The following is a 22,465-nucleotide window of genomic DNA, read 5'->3' on the forward strand; positions in this document are numbered from 1 at the left end:
GGTTCAGTGCGGTCGGGGGCTTCCTTCCCCCTTCCGCCAGAGAAAGTCAGCCAGGCTCTCAGCCACCCTTCCTCTCTGCGCGCACAAAGACCCTTTGCCATACCTCCAATTCTCTGTGAGCTTTTCTCTTTCCTTCTAGTTGTAGAATTTTCACTCAGCCAGCTTTCCTGTGGTTCTGGATGGTGTCCGTTCTGTCTTTTAGTTGTAGTTTTGAAATTGTTGTGTGAGGCAGCAGTTTAGGTGCTTACCTATGCCGCCATCTTGGTTTCTCCCAGTATTTTTCTTGATTATTACAAAGTGACGCATTATTTTAGATACTTTACTAATTATTAATTTAATAATTACTACTATTATGTAGTATTCTGTGAAGAAATTTATTATGACTCAGCTCAAGTTCAGAATTACTTGTGTGATAAATGCTCATTGGGTAAAGACCAATCTGAATTAGAGAAAATTTTAAGTTGAAAGTAGATCAGAATAGGTGTGTGTGTGCTCTTTTAAATCTAAATAGCACTTCTTTGAAGTCTTTAAGGATATTTTCAAAGTTTACCCTTGGATTTTTGCAACATACTTTCTTTAACCTTACTTACAATTTGTGTTGTTTTAGATTGCCAAGTACTGGTAGAGTTCACCCCAGTACGTATTTTTTAAGTTTTCATAAATTCTAGTAAACTAGTACAGTTCAAAATTATGTAGCCTTTATGTATGCATGACACAATTTTATACTTAATAGTTTTATATGAAAAAAATTTTCCTTTTCTGTTCCTCTAGGGCAATGTATTTATGTATTATGGACTGTCTAATTTCTATCAAAACCACCGTCGTTATGTGAAATCTCGAGATGATAGTCAACTAAATGGAGATCCTACTGCTTTACTTGTAAGTAAAATGATGAAATATGAAAATGTGGTTTCTATGAAACAATCTGCTAATTGTTTAGTTAGAAATGTTAAAAATTTTTTTAAGAATTTAAAGTGAACGAGTTTATTAGTGAAGCAGTAGAACAGAGAGAAGGCTACACCACAGGCAGAGCAGCAGAAATGTTAATTTTAATAATGCTAGGATATATTAAACTTTTACTTGCCATTTATAGTTTGTTTAGTGAGGGTTTTTAGTTAAAAAATTTTCCCCCTGGAATTTACAAAGATTAATGATTTCTCACAGCCAGAAGACAGATTACTACCTGCTTGTTTCTAGTAGTGTTCTGGGGATTTTTGCTTTATTAATCTCTTTGTAATGGAATTTTGATGAGTCTAGCATTCTGGCTATGTAATTTGTTGTTTGGGTTTATTCATTATTATCACACTAAGAATATGTAAATAAGCTACCTTTTTAAATTTCTGAGATTGTGTTTTAGAATTGAACATGTATGCTCTTCATTTTTTAACTTGTGGGAAGCCTGAGTAGTGAAGTTCAAAGGGTGGGTTACTGAAAAATTGTCTGAGGAATTTTTTGAAAATATAGATTCCAGAATTCTAAGTCTAATAAGTTAGTTTCTGCAACGGTGGATCTCTGAAATGTGTATTGTTAACAAGCTCCCTTTCTGATGCTCAGCCTGGTTTGGGAATCGGTAGACTAGAGGATCTTAGTCTTCTGACTGTTGTTCAGCTTTTCATAGTAGTGGTTGGTGTACAAGTATTTATGTTATTGCTGCCAGTCCAACAAGCCATCAGAGTCCCAGAGCAATCTAGGATCTCTTAGAAACGGTGAATCTCTTAGAATGTAATTTAGGATCATATTGTGTTCAGATTGGTTCTGGTAAACATATAGCTGCCCTAGGCAGTCCTTACTGGTTTTATTGCTAGTTCCTGATGTTTGGGTTCTTAAGAAATAGCAAGTCTGTTTAAAGATTCTAGTTAGGGCTGTAATATTTTACAACTTATATGGGATTTACTCTGTGGGATCCAATTTTTAGAACTCAAATCCAGAGAAGGTGATGTTCTTTGAGACACACCAACTTCCTAGGCCTCTCTCAATTTGTTGATTGGGAACATAGATTGGGTGTGTTCAGAGACCCAAAGTGGTAGTCGATTTATAATTATTTTATTTAGATACCTACTCACTTCACTGAGGGTGAAAGAAGCTGAGACTGATTTTTTTACAAACTGCAAGCAGAGATTTTAGACTAGACTAGGGATTGATGAAATGTTTTATTTTAAAGGGCTAGATGAGAAATACTTTCAGCTATGTAGGTTATATGGTTTCTGTAGCAGCTGCTCACCTCTGCCATTGTAGAATAGAAGCAGCTATGGACAGTACTTAAATGAATGGGTGTAACTGTATTCCAATAAACTTTATTTACAAAAACAGGTGGTAGGCTGGATTTTACCTGCATGCTGTCATTTATTGGTCCCTGGTCTGGACCAAAATGTGTGAATTGTTTTTTTTCCAATCCTCACCCGAGGATATTTTTTCCATTGATCTTCAGAGAGAATGAAAGGGAGGGAGAAGAGGGGAGACAGAAAGAGAGAAACATCTATGTTAGAGAGACACACCAACTGGTTGCCTCCCGCACACACCCCAACTGGGGGCGGGGAGGGAATTTGCAACTGAGGTACGTGCCCTTGCCCAGGGAATTGAACCCGTGACTCTTTGGTCCATGGTCTGATGCTCTAACCACCAACCAGGGCCAAACTGTAAATTTAAGACGAGGTGATTTTAAAAAATCTTAAACATTTCAAAAATAGGCAGATTGAAGTCTAAGTTACTTAACATTGTGTGTAAGACTTCATAATATGATATCAACCTACACTTTAGGCTCATTGTTTTATACTTTATCTTTTTTAAAAAATATGTTTTTATTGATTTGAGAGAGAGAAAAGAGAGAAGCTCCAAAACCGGTTTGGCTCAGTGGATAGAGCGTCGGCCTGCGGACTGAAGGGTCCCAGGTTCAATTCCGGTCAAGGGCACGTACCTTGGTTGCGGGCACATCCCCAGTAGGAGGTGTGCAGGAGGCAGCTGATTGATGTTTCTCTGTCATTGATGTTTCTAACTCTCTATCCCTCTCTCTTCCTCTCTGTAAAAAATCAATAAAATATATTTTAAAAAAAAGAAAAGAAAAGAGAGAAGCATCGATGTGAGATTGTTTTGAGAAATAACTTAATGTGGCCTTAGAGTCCCAGAACAACTCATATATACACCTAATCTCTGCTTGGTAGAATCTCCATTTAACTGCCATATCTCCTTGAGATCTTCAGTAGGGACCAATGCTTCTTGCCTACCCAGCATTTTCATTTTCCTTGTACCTGAATGCACAATTTAGAAAAGATTGTTATATTCTATAGGAATCTGCATTAAGCCAACTCCCTCCCTCCCTCCCTTTCTTCTTTTCTTTCTTCCTTCCTTTGACAGGGAATTTAACCCAGAATCACAAATTTTGAATTAATCCTGTTTATTTTATAAGTGAGGCACAGGTAAATCAAGGGACTTGCCCAAAGTCACATAGTACACAGCTGGAACTAGAATCTCCAGTCTCTTTACCTCCAGTTTAAGACCCCTTCAGTTGTGTCACAATTAGATTGATAGTAGATTGCTTCTTAATTTTTCTTGGACAGAAAAATTTTTGTGGTTATGATTTCTGTGTTGATATTAAAATAAAAATGTCAGTTTGGTATATACCTGTATGACAAAATATATGCAAGGAAAAGTTACATTAAAATGATAATGCAGTAATGTTAAGGAATGTATTTTAGTATTTAAATGTAGCGTTATTTATAGTCTACTTACAATACAGACTCATTTTGTATACATTGCAAGTGAGAAGCAAGTAGGGATTGAATTTTTAATCAGTAATAGGAGCCTAGCTCATAGTTCTTGGAGACCTGGGCAATAATTTCTCTTTTCTTTTCCTTCTAAATATCAGAATCCCAGTAAGGAATGTGAGCCTTATCGAAGAAATGAAGACAAACCAATTGCTCCTTGTGGAGCTATTGCCAACAGCATGTTTAATGGTATGATATAAATACAAAGATATAGATATAGATATAGATATAAAATTAGGAAACTTTATATAATCTTACTAGAGGCCCAGTGCATGAAATTTGTGCACTGGTAGGGTCCCTAGTGGCTGCCATCTGGGGCCTCCCTCCTTTCCCCAGCTGGCCCCACCCCCTGGTCAAACTCCCAGATGAACTTCCAGTCAAGAGGATAATTTGCATACTATGCTTTTATTATGTAGGATTACAGATTTGATAGTCTAGTAAACATGAATGAAATTGAGAAATTCAACAACCTTAAGATAAATACAGGGTGTCCCAAAACAATGTATGTACACTTTAACAGCTGATAGCTCAGTTTTGAACATGAAATGTATTTTAATAAACACTGCCTTTATAATTATTCAAAGTGTGTGCATACATTTTTTGGGGATACCCTATATATCAATTAGTAATTCAGTGGGGTATTATAATGCTTTGTGACTTTCTTTTGAGAATGCTTATATTTTAAGGATGAATTTTTGTTTCTGGGAATAAATAAGCAGAGACGTTGTGCTTTCCTATTTCATATATGATAAAAGCCAGGTTACCTTTCCCACCAACTTTTAATATTTATATCATTAAAAAAAATGCTACAGTTGATCATTTAGAGCAGCACTGTCTAATCCTATATAATAAAGAGGTAATATGCAAATTGTCACACCCTCGCACAAGATGGCCGCCACAAGATGGCCGGCAGGGGAGGACGGTTGCGGGCGATCAGGCCAGAAGGGGAGGGCAGTTAGGGGTGACCAGGCCAGCGGGGGAGGGCAGTTAGGGGCAATCAGGCTGGCAGGGGAGGGCAGTTAGGGGTGACCGGGCCAGCAGGGGAGGGCAGTTGGGGGCGACCAGGCCTGCAGGGGAGGGAGGGCAGTTGGGGGCTACCAGGCCTGCAGGGAGGGCAGTTGGGGGGGACCAGGCCGGCAGGGGAGAGCAGTTAGGGGTGACCAGGGTGGCAGGAGAGGGCAGTTAGGGGCGACCGGGCCAGCGGGGAGGGCAGTGGGGGCAATTAGGCCAGCAGGGGAGGGCAGTTGGGGGCAATCGGGCCGGCAGGGGAGCAGTTAGGTGTTGATCAGGCTGGCAGGCAGAAGCAGTTAGGGCAGTGGTCGGCAAACTCATTAGTCAACAGAGTGGCAAACCGCAGTTTGCCGACCACTGGGTTAGGGGCAACCAGGCAGGCAGGCAGGCAGGCGAGCGGTTGGGAGCCAGCAGTCCCGGATTGTGAGAAGGATGTCCCAGATTGGAGAGGTGCAGGCTGGGCTGAGGACACCACCCCCCACCCCCCTGTGCACGAATTTTGTGCACTGGACCTCTAGTTATAAATATAATGTGAACCATAAATGTGAGACTTGCATATAATTTTCAGTTTTCTAGTAGTCACATTAAATAATAAAAAGAAGGAAGTGAAATTAATTTTTAATTAAGTTTATTGAGGTAATATTGGTTAATAAAATTATATAGGTTTCAAGTATACAGTTCTGTGATACATCATCTTTATATTGCATTTACCACCAAAAGTCAAATCTCCTTTTATTACCATATATTTGATCCTCTTTAACCTTTACCACCTCCTACCCCCTTCCCTTCTGTTAACCACCATATTGTTGTCTGTTTATGAGTTTTTGTTTGTCTTATTTGTTCATTTGTTGCTTTCAGTTTTATATCCCACATATGAGTGAAATCATGGTTCTTGACTTTTTCTGACTTCTTTCACTTTAGCATGATATTCTCAAGATCTATCCACATTGTTGCAAATGGTAGTAATTCATCTTTTCTTATGGCTGAATAGTGTTCCATTGTATATATGTACCACATTTTCTTTATCCAGTCTTCTGTTGAGGGACACTGTTGTTTCCATGTCTTGGCCACCGTGAATAATGCAGCAATAAATATAGGGGTGCATATATGTTTGCGAATAAATGTTTCCAAATTTTTGGGGTAGATACCCAGAAAAGGGTTTCTGGGTTATATGGTAAGTCCAGACTTAATTTTTTGAGGAACCTCCATACAGTTTTCCTTAGTAGCTATGCCAGTTTATATTCCCACCAGCAGTGATGGTGGGTTCTGTTTTATCAAATTAGAAAGCTTCTGCACAGCAAAAGAAACCATCAGCAAAACAAAAAGGCAGCCAACTGAATGGGAGAAGGTATTTGCAAACAATGGGAGATATTTGCTCTGACGAGGGGTTAATATCCAAAATAAATAAAAAACTCATTCAACTCAACAACAACAAAATAACCCACTCAAACAATGGGCAGAGGACCTGAATAGACACTTAGGCACTTCTTCCAAGAAAATACACAAATGGCCAACAGATATATGAAAAGATGCTCAACTTTACTAGCGGGGAAATGCAATTGAAACTGTAATGAGATACCAACTCACATCTGTTAGAATGGCTATTATCAATAAGACAAATAATAACAAGTGTTGGAGAGGTTGTGAAATTAATTTTAATAATATATTTTATTGAACCAATAGGCCCAAAACATCATTTCAGCATATAAATGATATGCATTACATAAAAGTTGTTGATGAGATATTTTATATTCTTTTTTTTATACTAAGTGTTTGATATCTGATGTATATTATACATTTACAAAACATTCATTTAGACCAGCTGTAATTTCAAAAGCCCTGTAGCCATGTAACCACTGGCTACTGTATTGGACAGTGCAGATAGAGAAATGCATAAACCATTAGCTATTTATGAACGCATGTTTTAAAAGAAAGAAGAGGCAGATTTACCTTGCAGATAGTTTTATTTGGTTTAATATTAAGACATTTGACCTTATCACATACCAGCTAGCTGATAGGAAAGTAGCCTAGAACTGTATTGAGTGAGGAAAGAAAAGTCCATCTGGGATTATAAATTTTTAATTGTTAATTCACATATAAATAATCAAGAGCAAATATACATCATATGCCTACTCTGTTACCACCACTTTTGGGAGCAAATACCAGATCCTCATTTCTCAGAGTAAAGTGGGTATTATGGATTTTCAATATTTAGCAATATCTTCCTTTTCTTATGTTTAGATACATTAGAATTGTTTCTGGTTGTCAATGGATCTTATTCAACACCAATTCCTTTGAAAAAGAAAGGTATTGCTTGGTGGACAGATAAAAATGTGAAATTTAGAAATCCCCCTGGAGAAGGTCCCCTAGAAGAACGATTCAAAGGTAAAATATTACTAATATTCTTTTAAAACATGATATAAGCTAGAAGTTTTAATAAAGTACCTAAAATTTTCTATCTTTCTAGTCTTAGAAGATGTTTATGCTTTTTGAAAAACAGCTACTTTTCTTAACTTCATACATAGTAAGGTAAAAGTATGTAGTCTGTTGTACTGAAATCCTAAAGGAAATGTAAACTTTTGATCTTAAACTTCTCTGGTATTTTCTTATAAGCATTTTATCCATAATCTTTGAAAACTGCAACAAAGTTTCTTTTTAACAAACCCCTGTTATTATAACTATAGATCCAAATTTACTTTTGTTTCTATATCTCAATTTCACAATGTAATGTTTCATACCATTATATCTTTGCATTAAATTATCTGCCTTTTGGTTTATACTCAACAGCTTACTTTTAGTATTCTCTTAATTGAGATATTAAATCTTTGTAATTATGTTAAGTTGTTACATGAGGAATTGGTTTCTCTCTTGATGTAAGACTTCCTTAGAATATGAATGTATTCAAACCTTTGAAAATGAGAAAAATATTCTGATTGTGTAATGTATATCTTTGTTTTATTAGAGTGTGAATTTTCAGTGAAACTCTTAATAGAATAGAATATTTTGTCTCTCCCACTCCCACCCCTCCTTTTTAAGATACAACAAAGCCAGTAAACTGGGTTAAACCAGTATACTTGCTGGATTCTGACCAAGATAATAATGGGTTCATAAATGAAGATTTTATTGTTTGGATGCGTACTGCAGCATTGCCTACTTTTCGTAAGTTATATCGTCTTATAGAGAGGAAAAGTAATTTACATCCAACGTTACCAGCTGGAGACTACTTTTTGAATATCACATACAGTATCCTTTTTTTGGCCATGGGCACAGATTCATAGAATTGGAAAGGAGTGTAATCCAGCCGTATCTTAGTTATGTGGTATGCTACTTTGTGTTGAGTTTCGATCTCTGCATTTTTATAAGAGTGTATGTATGGGGAAGTATCTTTTATACCTTCCAGAAATATCTTAAATTTTTATATACCTTGTACTATGGTTTAAGCATATTATTTGGTAAAATTATTTAAAATGTAGGTTCTGGATTTACTTGTGAGCTAGATATTTTTACATGGGTGATTGTAATTGAGCTTAATGGGAAGGCTAGTGAATGTACCTAATAATAAATAAGTGTTGGTGGCACAAGCTGATTTTTAAAAAATATTTTTATTTCAGAGAGAGGAAGGGAGAGGGAGAGAGAGAGGAACATCAATGATGCGAGAGAATCATTGATCTGGTTGCCTCCTATACACCCCCTACTGGGGATCAAGCCCACAACCTGGACATATGCCCTAACTGGGAATCGAACTGTGACCTCCTGGTTCATAGGTCAACGCTCAACCACTGAGCCATGGCGGTTGGGCTATAAGCTGTTTTAATATATATTTTTACATATTAAAAATCAGATATGTTAACTAATATCAACCTATTGCTCTGTTCATAGTACAAAACATTTTTATTATTAGCTGTATTTTGCCACATTAATAATGGAGATGTAATTTTCAGTGCTGATAAATATCATTTATTTCATTCTGACTGTGTCAGCATTGTACTAAGTATTTTCCATGCATTATTTTACTTAAATTCAAGCTTTATGAAGTAATTGTCATCTCCATGTTATAGACAAGGATATAGGAGCATAGAGCATTTAAGTGACTTGCCTGAGATTACAGAGGAAATAAGTAGAAGAGTTGGGGGTCATGGTCAAGCTGTTGACCCCAAAGGCCATGACTTTTCCATCCATCACCATCCCTAGCTAGTTTAGACCAGTCCATACCAGCCTAGATGCAGTCTTTCCTAAGACGGAAATGTTGAGCACTACCATTTATTCAAAACAAAGTCCTTACATTTTTAAATCTCTAGTTCATTGTATATCTTATGAATGAAAAGTTTCTTAAATATTAGCATTTAAATGTTTGCTAATGACAGATTAAAAGTTACCAACGAGGTCCACCTAGGAGCAAATTTGGGCAGACAGACCCAGTTCAGGTGCTAGTAGAATGAGCATTATCTTGATACTGAATAGCTGCCCTCTACTTTGGCTACAGTCTCAAGATAATGCTTTAAAATTACTTAAAATGTAGGTTCTGGATTTATTTGTAAGCTAGATATTTTTACATGGGTGACTGTAATTGAGCTAAATGGGAAGGCCAGTGTAGCCAAAGTACAGGGCAGCGTTCAATAGCAAGATAATGCTCTTTCTACTAGCACCTGAACTGGCTCTGTCTGCCCAAAATTGCTGCTACGTGGACCTAGTTTCAAAAACTTGGTCACAGTATCCAAACCTGAAGCCTCCAGACTACAATAAAGGAAAGTCTTTGGAGCGAGCACTCAGGAATTCTCAGCTGAGAATTTGCATCCCAGGAATGGAGAGGAGAACTGTCAGGAGAATGCAGGATATATTGAAGATCGTCAAGATGGGCCTGCAAAATATCAAGGGTTAATTATCAAAACTAGGTATAAGGTAGGAACTAGATATTAGAAGTAAGGCAGAAGCCCATTTTTTAGGTTTGTGATACTGGGAGATACTAGCATGGGTGATTTGAGACCATACTTCTCAGAGCTCTGGGTTAGTTAGAGCTCTCATAATCTGTCCTACCTCAATCATTGTGAACTGATTTAAGAAACTAGTAGAGCTAAGCCTGCCATTTGGAGTCATTTGGAGAGTTGCAGAAGCCCAGAGAAACAGATGGGGCCCAATACTTGATTCAAAAGACGCTTGTGAAAATGTAAATCTTTTACATAAGGTCTTAGTTGTCTCCTTTTCTGACCTGTTGCTAAAATCCTAGAACTGGTCCATGCTCATTCAATAAACTGGTGTCTCATTTCTTAAATCTCTTTAACAATCCACCTTTCACTTCCACTCTGTTTTAGCCATCATCTCTTTGTGTCACACCATGAGTTTTATCATTACTCCAAATCAGCAAGTTAAGACTTTAGTATAATGCTTTTTTACCCTGTGCTTAGAGTCCTCTCATATTCTCATAACTACTCTCTTGCTACACATGCTCTTTGAGCTCACAGAGACTTCTGATCCCTTCATTTTTTCCTTGTCTCTTGGTCTGTCAACCTCCTCTTTGAGGGTTTAATTGCTACTAGTATTCATTTGAAATATTTTTTTCACATTATATTTCCTTTTTTAATTTTAATTTTAAATATTTATTGTTGAAAATATTACATAGACCCCTTCTGTTCCATTAACCCTTCTAGTCATTTATTTGTGGCATTTTGCCCCTCTTGTGTAATGAGGGCACAAGTATCTGAGAAACGATATAACTGTTAAATTTGGTTGTTTTTTTCTTGTAAACTATATTGGCTTATACTACTAACATTTAATCTGCTAAACCAGTTCTTCAAGATAAATATTACACAATTATTTTATGATTCAGAACATAGGAGTAAGGTGCCTGTGTATCATAGAATTATGCCAATGAATTACAAGCAATTAAATGCTAACTTTTTAAGGTATATTTTAAAAATAAAGTCACTGAACATGGAAAAGTTTTCCTATTCACTCTTCAGATTACCCTGTACATTCTTTTGATGGACGAAAACGGATGATCTTAAGCACTATTTCATGGATGGGAGGAAAAAATCCATTTTTGGGGATTGCTTATATCACCACTGGATCCATCTCCTTCCTTCTGGGAGTTGTATTGCTAGTAATTAATCATAAATATAGAAACAGTAGTAATACTGCTGACATTACCATTTAATTTTATATTCTGAAAACAAATTTACCGCATGTACATCAAGGCCAGTTCTATTCAGCCTAGCTTTTGAATGCCGATGTCTGGTTAGTATGTCATTTTTTAAGTTGGCATATAACTTTTTATTTAAAAAACAGTCTTTGTCCTTTACTTATTTCCTATGGATGACTTATGAAAATATATGATGGGTATAAAACAAATTAACTTTATTGATCATGTCAGCACTATAACTACTGAAATGGCATTCTAATGTTTGCTTTTTGATGGGACAGCCCATATGATGCATAGAGCCTCTATCATGTGAAATGTGTCTGCTGCTTAAATGTTTATGCTGTGTTGATAAATATTATATTGACATATGTGCTGTATATGTGTGCCTGTTGTGTAAAGAGAGGAATTACAAGATGTATGAGTATAATGATTTACTAACCTTCGGGATTCAAAGTTATGAAGAAATGAAGAAAGACCAAATCTAAATAAAACACTTGATCATTGTCATGTGTCATGTGTAAAGGCTTAAAGTATCATCTTTGGTGAGGTGGTTCATGTATTTAATTTATCCAGTACAGTTCTTTGTCAAGCTTAGTTTTGATTTCACCTTTGAAGTCTTACTATGCTCATGTCTGAAGAGGTCAGGTAGGAGAATTTAAAATTCCTCTTTCCATTTGGTTAACGTGTTGCAGTCAGGAACCCCAATTCACTTGATATGTTTTTACATGTGATCATGGAAATACCTCAAGCTGTTTTTACTTTGCAGGTAAGTGTTTTGACTTAAGTACTAATATTACATTGCAGAAATTTTGGAAAATAGTAACTTTTATTTCCTCTATATTTCATTCAGTTTTTGCAGATAGGTCAAATATGGATGTGTATGCACACTCTCTTTAATTAATGCACCAATTGTTTTGGTTGGTTTTCCTAATACATATTTTATATATATATATATTTTTAATCCTCACCTGAGGATATGGTTTTTTTTTAAATTGATGAGAGAGAGAGAGAGAGAGAGAGAGAGAGAGAAACATCTATGTGAGAGAAAAACATTGCTTGATTGTCTCCCACACACATCCAGACTGGGAATCCAACCCACAACCTAGGTATGTGTTCTGACCGGGAATTGAACCTACAACTTTTTAGTGTATAGCATGATGCTCCAACCAAATGGGTCACTGGCCAGGCCTAAGAAATATTTAAAAAAGTGGTTCTTTAAATTTTCTTATTAAATTCTGGAGATTTTTGAGTATGTACATGATAAATTATAATATATATGGTTGAAGCTGTTGTATGTTCTATCACTGGAATTATTTTAATATTCCTAATTGAATAAATGTTGTAATTTGTTTGCTATAGAACTTACTCTTGAATGCAAACTTATTTTTTTCACATTCATGAAAATGTATGTCTTAATTAGAGGGCTTAATCTCATTGAAATTGCTTTTTTTCTCTCTCATATGTTTGTATAGAAGATTGCCTGCTTATTTAGAATTTGTAATGGTTTCCTTCAGTTATATTTTAAATCAGAAGGTCTGGGAAATATATCAATTTTGATTAATATGTTTTTTAAAAATCCAAAACCAGAACCAAAAAATAACGTAATGGTAGAAATGTGCCACACTTAAGTTTTGTACAGCATGACTTTTAATTTGTAGAATATTACTTGCATGAGGTACTTAATATATGATTATCCTGAAATTTCTGAGTACACAGGGTATTCTTTATCTAAAAATAGTCTTGGTTTTGTCAGTCTTTCAGAATATTATTATTTGTTCTGATAATTGACCCTCTTACCCATGGCAGTTGATCTTCTGGGATACATTATTGGGGGAGAGGGGTTCCTGCTAGTTGTCCAGATTGAGTTTGTTCTGTTTAAGGAGGACTTCCATCCCGCATTTCTTTTTCTAATTGGGGGACCAAAGGTGCTGCTAAAGAAATGTTGAAGAGCCCTTCCAACATTTTCTCATCTGTGGTGAAGATGAAATCTTAAAATATATTTGGAGTTTTATCTATTTTATAAGTACATTGATGGCTTCAGTTTCTCCTGTCTCCTCCCATTTGAGCTCTAAGGGATTCCTTTTGGTCAATATGAAGAATGTGGAACATTTATATGGCCTCTTTCTTGTGGGCTTTATGTTCATTTTTTGGAAACATTAATGTAATATTCAACTTTCAAAGAATTATGTTTCATTTTAAGACAACTAGGTTAAATAGAAGATATTGAAGAATGCATTAACTTGCAGGAAATATTTTGTTATGTGAAGTTTCTCAATTGAAGGAATTATTAGTAAAAACTAAGAAATGTCATTGAAATAATAAGGCAGTTTAAAAATAAATTGGTAATAATAACTATTATCAAGTAGAGAATTATTCAACCAAGAGGAGAGTCAAATGAATATTATTTATTGATTAGTAAGTTTATTTGTAACCTTGGTTATGTTAAAAGATAACTTTCTGTTAGTATGTTCTGTATTAATAAAAATGAACGAAATTAATTTTGCTATGTTCAAGTGTCTTCCTAAAATAACAATGCCCTGGTGTCGTTGCTAATGTTTAGCACTAAATTTTAGCTCAGGGTCAGTGAGCTCAAGTTTTTAGCATTTCTATGCCTAGATTTGATTGCCATATGGATATCTATAATAATAAAAGCATAATATGCTAATTAGACCAGACGTCCTTCCGGACAAAGCTGGGGCTATGAGGGAAGCCTGGGTCCCGGGTGCCAGAGGGAAGCCAGTACCGGCAGCCAAGGGAAGGAAGACCTACTCTTGCATGAATTTCGTGCATCAGGCCTCTAGTATAGTATATTAATCACTCTGACAGCATCAACTCAATATTATATGTATTATTGAGTAACGTGTGTTCTTACCAGGAAGTGGTCAAATTGTCACCTGAGTTATAGGCAGACAGGCTAAACTTCATATTATATTAGTTCACAGGAACTGTCTAGTAAAGAAAATGAAAAAGTGGGGTAAAGGCAAGGATGATGAAAATAATGAAGTGAGCAGGGCACACAGGAAATGAAAAGCCAGACTAGGAAAGAGGAACAGCTGAGAGGTAGGGTTAATGAATGTCCAGTCTGTTCACCTCCTATCTTTATGGAAACACTGCCTTAGAATTACAGTATGGTCGTTTGTTGGTTAAGTTGCAAAGTTTTGGTCTTTGTGAACATGGTTACTTTGAGGGGAAGGACAGGGTGAGGAAGTGCTTTCTCAAGAAGAATTTTTTTTTTTTTAAATATATTTTATTGATTTTTTACAGAGAGGAAGGGAGAGGGATAGAGAGTTAGAAACATCGATGAGAGAGAAACATCGATCAGCTGCCTCCTGCACACCTCCCACTGGGGATGTGCCCGCAGCCAAGGTACATGCCCTTGACCGGAATCGAACCCGGGACCCTTCAGTCCGCAGGCCGATGCTCTATCCACTGAGCCAAACCGGTTTCGGCTCAAGAAGAATTTTGATGCATAAATATAGAGTTTGGATGATCTAGTAAAGTGTTTTAGAGCCTCTTTTTAGCCCATGGCCCATTCAATAAATATAAAAATCACATTTCCCCTGATGTCATTTGAAATTTCAAAATAAATCATACCATGGTAACTGTATTTGCTTTTATATATCTGTAAAATTTATCAAAGTAATGTACACAATTTAAAAAAACTAAAGGTCTCATGATGAAAAGCAGTAGTCCCAACTTTACCTTCCAGAGACAATCATTTTGACTCCAAAAGTTTATTTTGGTATTTATCTTAGTGTATCTAAATAATATGCCTATTCTACTGTTGCTTGATTTAACACTTTTAGACATTACCTTGATGTTACCAGATAATTAAGCTCTCTAACACACTTATCTCCCCTTCTCCCATTATAAAGTTATGCCATAATATTTACTTAATGCATTCGCCACTGTTTAATTATTCTGTAGTGCAAAGCAGTGCACCATGATTACATTTTGTATAATTTTATTTCTTCTGGACTTAATAATCTTCTCGTTTTTCTCACAAGTTTCTGGAAATGTCTTAAATTTTTTTTCCAACTTCTCAGTCAGTTTTACTAGGTTCTCATCACTGGAGAGATCTGTTCTGCATTTGTCTTCTGTGCCAATCTGTACTGTGCCTCCCTCCCTCCCTCCCTCCCATCCTCCCTCCCTCTCTCCCGTCCTTTCTTTCCTTTCTTTCCTTCCTTTCATTTTTTTCCCCCTTTCTTTTCTTCCTTTTCTTTAGTCAATCCTCACCCGAGGGTATTTTTCCGTTGATTGTTAGGGAGAATGGAAGGGTGGGGGAGAAGACAGAGAGAGAAAAACATCAGTGTGAGAGAGACACATCAATTTGTTGCCTCCTGCATGAGCCCCAGCTGGGGATCAAGCCTGCAACTGAGGTATGTGCCCTTGACTGGAATCGAACCCATGACCCTTCAGTCCATGGGCCAACACTCTATTCATTGAGCCATACTGGCTAGGGCTACACTGGTTGTTTTCTTGTCTGGCCTCAGAGACATTATCCCATGACCTCCTTTGGTCACCCTCCTGTGTTGGATGTGCTGTTTCCTAGTTTACTGGAGCACTTCCTATGACATTTAAATCTTCCTAAGAAGTGGTATATGAGACGCAAATTTCCTGAGTCCTTAACCTGTCTAAAATGTTCTTATTCCACGCTCACATTTCATTGGTAGTTTGACTACATATACAATTTTAAGTTAAAAATAATTTTTCCTCAGAGTTTTGAAGACATTGCTCCACTCTCTTCTAGCTTTTATTATTGCTTTTGACAAATTTGATTTTATCCTGGTCAGATATTAGACTTCTTTCACTGATGGTTAATTTTCTTCTCTTTTTCTCCAGTTGTTTTGACACTGTTGTCTCTGCTCTTTTTAGAAGATTTCTTCATTTTGATCTTCCAACATTATTTTTCCATTGAATTTTTATAGATATATTAAAAAATTTTTAAGACTCCCTTTATTTTTATTGTTTCTAAAACATTTTTTAATGTTTATTCTGGAAAACATACTAATTTTTTTTTTTTTTGAGGACGTGTATGGAAGCATATATACAGCTGTGGACAAAAGTAGGTTTATAGTTGTGAGTACACAAAACAGTTTATTCTTGCATTATTATTTATTATATTATTTATATTACAACTGTAAACCTACTTTGCCCACCCCTCTAATTTTGCTTTTCATACGGTTTACACTGATTTTTTCTTGTTGCTATTTTTAATTTTAGCTTTCTTTTGTTCACATAGGCAACTTCCCTTGTATATATGGCTAGCCTCAACAATCTGTCATGTAAATAATTGAAAGCTCTTTCTGTGTGGGCAGTGCTTGACTAGTGATAGGCTTCACTTGCACAGTGCAACTCAAAAATGCCATTCAGTGAATTATTTGTTCTCTTCATGATTAAAAGCTCACACAAGTAGTAAATAGCTGGCAGGTCAACAGTTGTAGGTGGAATGAATTTTGAGAAAGACTGCATTAGGAAATAGTTGTCAGGGACTGTTCAGTTCCTCTAGGGAAGAATTCTCTGATCGGCACAAAGAAGTGGTTGAAGGAGGGTCTGTTTATTCCTGCTTTAACTATGCCTCTGCCTTGTCCTCCACCTCACTTTCTGTTTTCCACTTAATACATGTTTCTTTGTATCTGTCCCTCAGCATATTCCTTTCGTCTAGTAGTCTCCCATTACTTTCTCCTGATAAAAGTTCTCTTGTCTCGCCCAGCCGGTGTTTCTCATGGGTTGAGCATCAAACCATGAAAGGTCAAGGTTCGATTCTGGGTCAGGCTACACACCCAGGTTGCGGGCTTGATCCCCATTAGGGGGTGTGAGGGAGGCAGCAGTAGATAATTCTCTCATCATTGATCTTTCTATCTCTCCCTATCCCTTCCTCTCTGAAATCAATAAAAAAAAAAAAAGGTAAAGAAAAGTTCTCTTGTCTTCAGTCTGTGGGAAACAGTGATGGAGGCGAGAGATTGTATTTGGTTGAGAGAGGTAGGGCAGAGGCTGTATAATTTTCAACTAGCCATTTTTAGGCTTGTCCCTTGGCTCCACTCTTTGCCATAACTTTTACCTCCAAGTCAACTTCTCAAGGATCATGGGACCAATCAGCATGCTTCTCACTGATACCCCCTGCAGTCCCTTCAGATCATTGCAGCTTCCTCTGTCCTCCTCAGTCATGTCGCAACAGCTTTGTTTTCCAGAAATCTGTTGAAATCCCTTCTCTGTTTCTGTCTCCTCTCTACTTTTATTCCTTTTGGGCTCATATCTTTTTTAAAGAATGGGTTTCAGATTATCATACAGTCAACTTACTTTTTTTTCTTGTAGTATACATATACAGTTCTGTGAGTTCTAACTCATGTCTAAATTTTTGTAACCTTCATAGGATACCGAGCAGTACCATCAACACTGCTCGCCCCCCACCCAAACTCCCTTATACTGTTCCTTTTTGTCACACTTAACCTCACTGATAACCCCAGGCAACCAATGATTTCTTTTCCATCCCCACAGTTTTGTCTTCTAGAATGCTACAAATGGAATCATACCATATATAACCTTTGAAACTGGCTTCTTTCACTCAGCATAATGCCTTTGAGATTCATCTAAAGATCTATCAATACCTCATAACCTTTCAATTTCTTTTATTTTACTAGAGTGAGAGGTAGAAAAGACTCTTAGGGCCAATTCACTATCAAACCAGAAACATAATAAGGTTTTTATGCATTTTAAGTGACATTAATGGGAGCTTGTCTGTTTGTGTGTCACAAGCTTTTCTATCCAGGGTAATGTGGAAGAAGATTGAACTCATCATATATCACTTTAAAATGTCAAGACTGGCATGCCACTTTGTTTCAAGGACCAGAAATGCAGAAAAAATAGCTTAACAAATACATGCAAATTGCAGTTGAATCAGTGGTCTAAAATAATCTCCGGAGTGTGTTGTCTTTCCTTTACACAGCAAGAGTGGTTTATATTTTGTTGTCATTGTCAAATTCAGCCAGGCTTTAATCCCATGATTGTACTCTGCTCTGGTCACTGTCAACTGTGTCTAAAGGATTATGTAGGAAGAGTATGGGTTTCAGAAGCAGTTGATCTGGCTCATATATATGTACAAACTGTATCTTCAGATCATTTAATCTCCTAAACCATTTACTTTTCAGTAAAATGGGGATTTTAATATCTATTTGACAGATTTTGTTTTGAGGAATAAGGGAAATGATAGATGGTAAGCACTTAGCACAAAGTATAGGAAAATGGCACTTGGTGAACAATTTCCAATTCTTCTTGTCGAATCAAATGAATTCACCCTTTTCTTGAACTTGGTGACTCATTTAATAGTTTTGCATTTTCCTTCCCTCTTCATCCTTAGCATGTGGCTTCTGTGAATAACTCTCCTGATTTTCTTCATACTTATTTGTTCCCTAGTCTATATATTCCTCTGTTATGTTCACCATATAAAATGTTGGGGATTCTTTGAAATTGTGTTCTGGGCCCTCTTCTCACTTTACAAACACTCCCTGAGCAGTCTTAAATTCTCATCATTTCTACCATCTTCACACTGACTTCGTTATCTATTCTTGTGCCTTGATATCTCTCCTGAGCTCTAGGTCTTATCTTGGATTCTCCTTGGATTTCTCAAGTGTAATAAGGCCCAAACAGGAATCTCATACTAGCCTGGGGTTTCTCTTAATATTCCTCAATATAGTGAATGATATGACCAACCACCTTATGAGTTAAGCCAGAAACCTTGCTTTCCTCTCCAACTTCCCAACCCAGTAAATAACTACATACTGTTGATTTTTAAAAAATATGTATTTTATTGATTTTTTACAGAGAGGGAGAGGGATAGAGAGTTAGAAACATCGATGAGAGAGAAACATCAATCAGCTGCCTCCTGCACACCCCCTACTGGGGATGTGCCCACAACCAAGGTACATGCCCTTGACTGGAATTGAATCTGGGACCCTTGAATCCGAAGGCTGACACTCTATCCACTGAGCCAAACCAATTCTGGCTACATTCTGTTGATTTTTAAAGGCACTTCCTTATAGCTGGCTCTTTAATCCATCTCGTTATATCTTTGTTGCTTACTCATTTCAGTTTTTCTTTCTTCCTTGGATTACTATAATAGCCTTCTCATGGACTCTGTTCCTAGTTACTCATGTCCAATCCAGCCTTTCACAGCTACCAGAATGATCTTGAAACAATTCTGATCTTGACAGTTTGCTATTTAAACTGCACCTTCAAGATAAGATTAAATATCATCACTAAAGTCTCACTCCTGCCTACCACTGTTGCTTCACACTCCAGGTGTCCTGCCAGCCAAACGATTTACAATTCCCCAAGCCATCTGTTCACCCTTTCTTCATTACCTCTGGATAGGCTATATCTTCTGCTTAGATATTTCTCCTTACCCAAATTTTCCTCCCATGAGAATAGCTAATATTTATTGAATTATATTATTTAATTTTCACAGCCACCCAATGATAGCTACTATCACCTTCATTTCACAGAAACAGTTATAAATAGATTATGAAGCTATCATATCATTATTAGCTGACAGATTCAGGATCTGACTTTTAAGTTCTTAACTACAATAATATTTTTTCTCTTTTCATTCCATCTAGGCCTCTGTTTCACAGTTTCTGCAGTAGATCATGCTTGATTCTGAATCCAAGTTATTAATCGTGATTTTTCCCTGTCTGGAAAACCTTTTAATCTCTACACCATTTATTCTAATTTTACTGGACCCTGCTAAAATCCAGTGTTTTTCAAAACCTTTCCAATGACCATTACCTTTCTTGAATTTCCCATAGCAACCTTTTACTACAGCAGTTACCAGAGAGTCATATATGTCTGCAGAATAACTTACTACTATGTGTATATTATATTCCTAGTGAGAGTATATGCTCCAGAAGGTCAGAGATTCAACGTTTTCTCCTGAGCATATTGGAAAATTTTACATTCATAGTAGGCCCTCAGTATGTTATTGTTCAACAAGGAGTGAACTTACAGTCATACTAGAGGCTCAATGCATGAAATTCGAGCACTGGCGGGGGCGGGGTGGTCCCCTCAGCCTGGCCTGTGCCCTCTTGCAGTCTGGGACCCCTCGGGGGATGCCCGCCTGCTGGCTTAGGCCCGATCGCCCCGGGGATCGGGCCTAAGCTGGCAGTCAGAAATCCCTCTCGCAGTCCGGGATCCCTCTCGCAGTCCGGGACCCCTCGCTCCTTATCGCCCACCTGCTCGCTGCTCTTTACCGCTCAGCTCGCTGCTCCTTATCACTGCCATGGAGGCGGGAGGGGTTCCCATCACCACCACTGCACTCGCCAGCTGTGAGTCCGGCTTCTGGTTGAGTGGCACTCCCCCAGTGGGAGCTCACTGACCACCAGGGAGCAGCTCCTGCATTGACAGTCTGCCCCCTGGTGGTCAGTGCGCATCATAGCGACTGGTTGTTCCACCAGTCATTCAGTCGATTTGCATATTAGGGTTTTATTATATAGGATGTTCTAAGGTATTTTTCATATATAAGGATTTTAGAGCCAGAGATAAAGATTAGTACAACCCCTTTAATGATGAAAAGACTGAGGCTTGCAATTAGATAAATTATTTAATGGTAAAATAGTATAGCAGTTAATTGACAACCAAATGTTTCCTGATTCCTAACTATCATAATTAAAATAGGGAGTTATATAGAAATGCTACCTTTTATCTAACTAGTAGGTTTTTCATTTTTAATCCTCAGCAGAGGACACACTTTTATTGATTTTAGAGAGGGAGGAAAAGAGAGAAAAACATCAATGTGAGATCGATCGGCTGTTTCCCGTACTCACTCCGACCAGGGATTGAACCCAAAACCTAGGTATGTGGCCTGATGGGGAATCAAACCTGGTATGTGGGACACGACACTCCAACCAACTGAGCCATCGGGCCAGGGCTAACTAGTTTTGATACATTAAAGTTCACATGATGTTGGTTCTGTATTATTTTTATAAAACTGAATGTGGATTAAGCATGGTTCAGAAAAAAAAATACACATCACATTCCCGTAAAACTATTCAGGCATTTGTCTTCTTTTTGTTTGGAGATGCTATAAGGCAGGATCAAAGTAAGGGTTTGACTTTTTTTTTTTTTTTTTAAGAAAAAGAAAGGTTGAGTCCCTTTGTGATTTGGTAATTTCCATCAGTTAATTGTGAAATACTTTCACTTAGTAATTTTACATCTGATGCCCACAAATTTATCTTGCTGACAATACCTAAATTAATCATTACCTACCACATATCTACATGTACTACAGTTCTATTTTAATGTTCAAGAACCCTCTGGAGGAAATATTTTTCAAAAGAAGAGTGATGTCTGATAATTTTTCCAGTATTACAAAAGAACCTATGTTTTGGAAGGGAACCCATTTTGAAAATAACTATTCTGGGAGGATGAATTTACAAACCTGGTAACAAATTCAGGTGTGCCTGGAAAGATCTAGTAAAGTTTAATAGGTACCCAGGCACATTCAGCCATATTTTTTGTCAGGGTAATCACAATTTACAGAGCAAGATCAAGGAGACAATGAGTGAGGAACCCCTGGGACTTAAAAAATGTTTGAAAGGAGTACAATGAGTATTAAGAAAGATTTTTTTTTGAATTTTCATATTCAGTATATTCTTTTGTACAGCATACTATTTAACCAGTATTTACTATGTGCCAGTTACTTAGTGTAGGTGCTGGGGATACATCAATGACCAAAATAAAATAGTTTCAAGCAGAGTCATTATCTAACAAGTTCTTAAAAGGATTACTGCTGTGTGGAATATAAACTGAGTGGAAGAGCTGAAAGGAGGGAAACCAGTTTAAAAAGACTTTTACAGTAATGCAGGCAAGAGATGATGGGTTGGCTTGGAGTGGTAAAATGAGAAGTGATAAGACTCAGATTATATTTTGAAGTTGCGGCCAATACCTTGGGACTTGAAGGAAATTTCAGAGGAGAGGACTTGGAAATGAGTGGAAAGAAGAATTCCGTTTTGGTTTTAATTTTGCGATGCCCATTAGACATCTAAGTGGAGATGTCTGGAGTTAAAGGGAAAGGTTAGAGTGGAGAGTTGTCAGCACACAAATGGTGTTTTGTGGCACCGGATGGAATCCCAAAAGGGATTAATGTTTTTTAAAAAGCTGGTATTCTCAAATTTAGAGATTTCGAGGATGAGGAAACTAGAAGTAGCAGCTGCTGAAATAAAAGGACAAATTGTATATGGAAGGCTCATTAAGACGTTTCAAACTGTAGTATACATACATGTTATAGTGTATTGTATTTATGGTTTATTTCCAAATAAGAAAATTGGAAATAAACATTGAGGGAGTGATCAAGTATGTTAAATGTTATTCATAGATGGTAGATGAAAATTGAGGTTGACAGTTTATTTGGCAACATAGAAGCCATTGGTGATCCTAACAAGAGCAGTAAAAGCCTGCCCCAAATGAAATAAATAAATAAATAAAAAATTAGAAGTGGAAGGAAAGACAAGTATAAAGAAATCTGTTTTATTTTTAAGAGAAATGGGATGGTAACTGAAGTCAA

The 22,465-nt window shown here is 36.9% G+C and overlaps 1 protein-coding gene across 1 annotated transcript in view; it reads left to right on the forward strand.

Annotated features, from left to right (window-relative positions):
- TMEM30A (transmembrane protein 30A) overlaps positions 1–13,404 on the forward strand; it is a 44,704-nt gene extending 31,300 nt beyond the window's left edge. Inside the window, exons 3-7 of the mRNA XM_080665365.1 lie at positions 772–879; positions 3,863–3,950; positions 7,014–7,157; positions 7,809–8,015; positions 10,730–13,404. Coding sequence (XP_080521491.1) covers positions 772–879; positions 3,863–3,950; positions 7,014–7,157; positions 7,809–8,015; positions 10,730–10,923 — 741 coding nt within the window. The 3' untranslated portion in view covers positions 10,924–13,404. The remainder of the gene's footprint in view (positions 1–771; positions 880–3,862; positions 3,951–7,013; positions 7,158–7,808; positions 8,016–10,729) is intronic.
- The last annotated feature ends 9,061 nt before the right edge of the window (positions 13,405–22,465 follow it).

This window comes from Plecotus auritus (genome assembly GCF_963455305.1).
Source record: "Plecotus auritus genome assembly, chromosome: 4".
NCBI lineage: Eukaryota > Metazoa > Chordata > Mammalia > Chiroptera > Vespertilionidae > Plecotus > Plecotus auritus.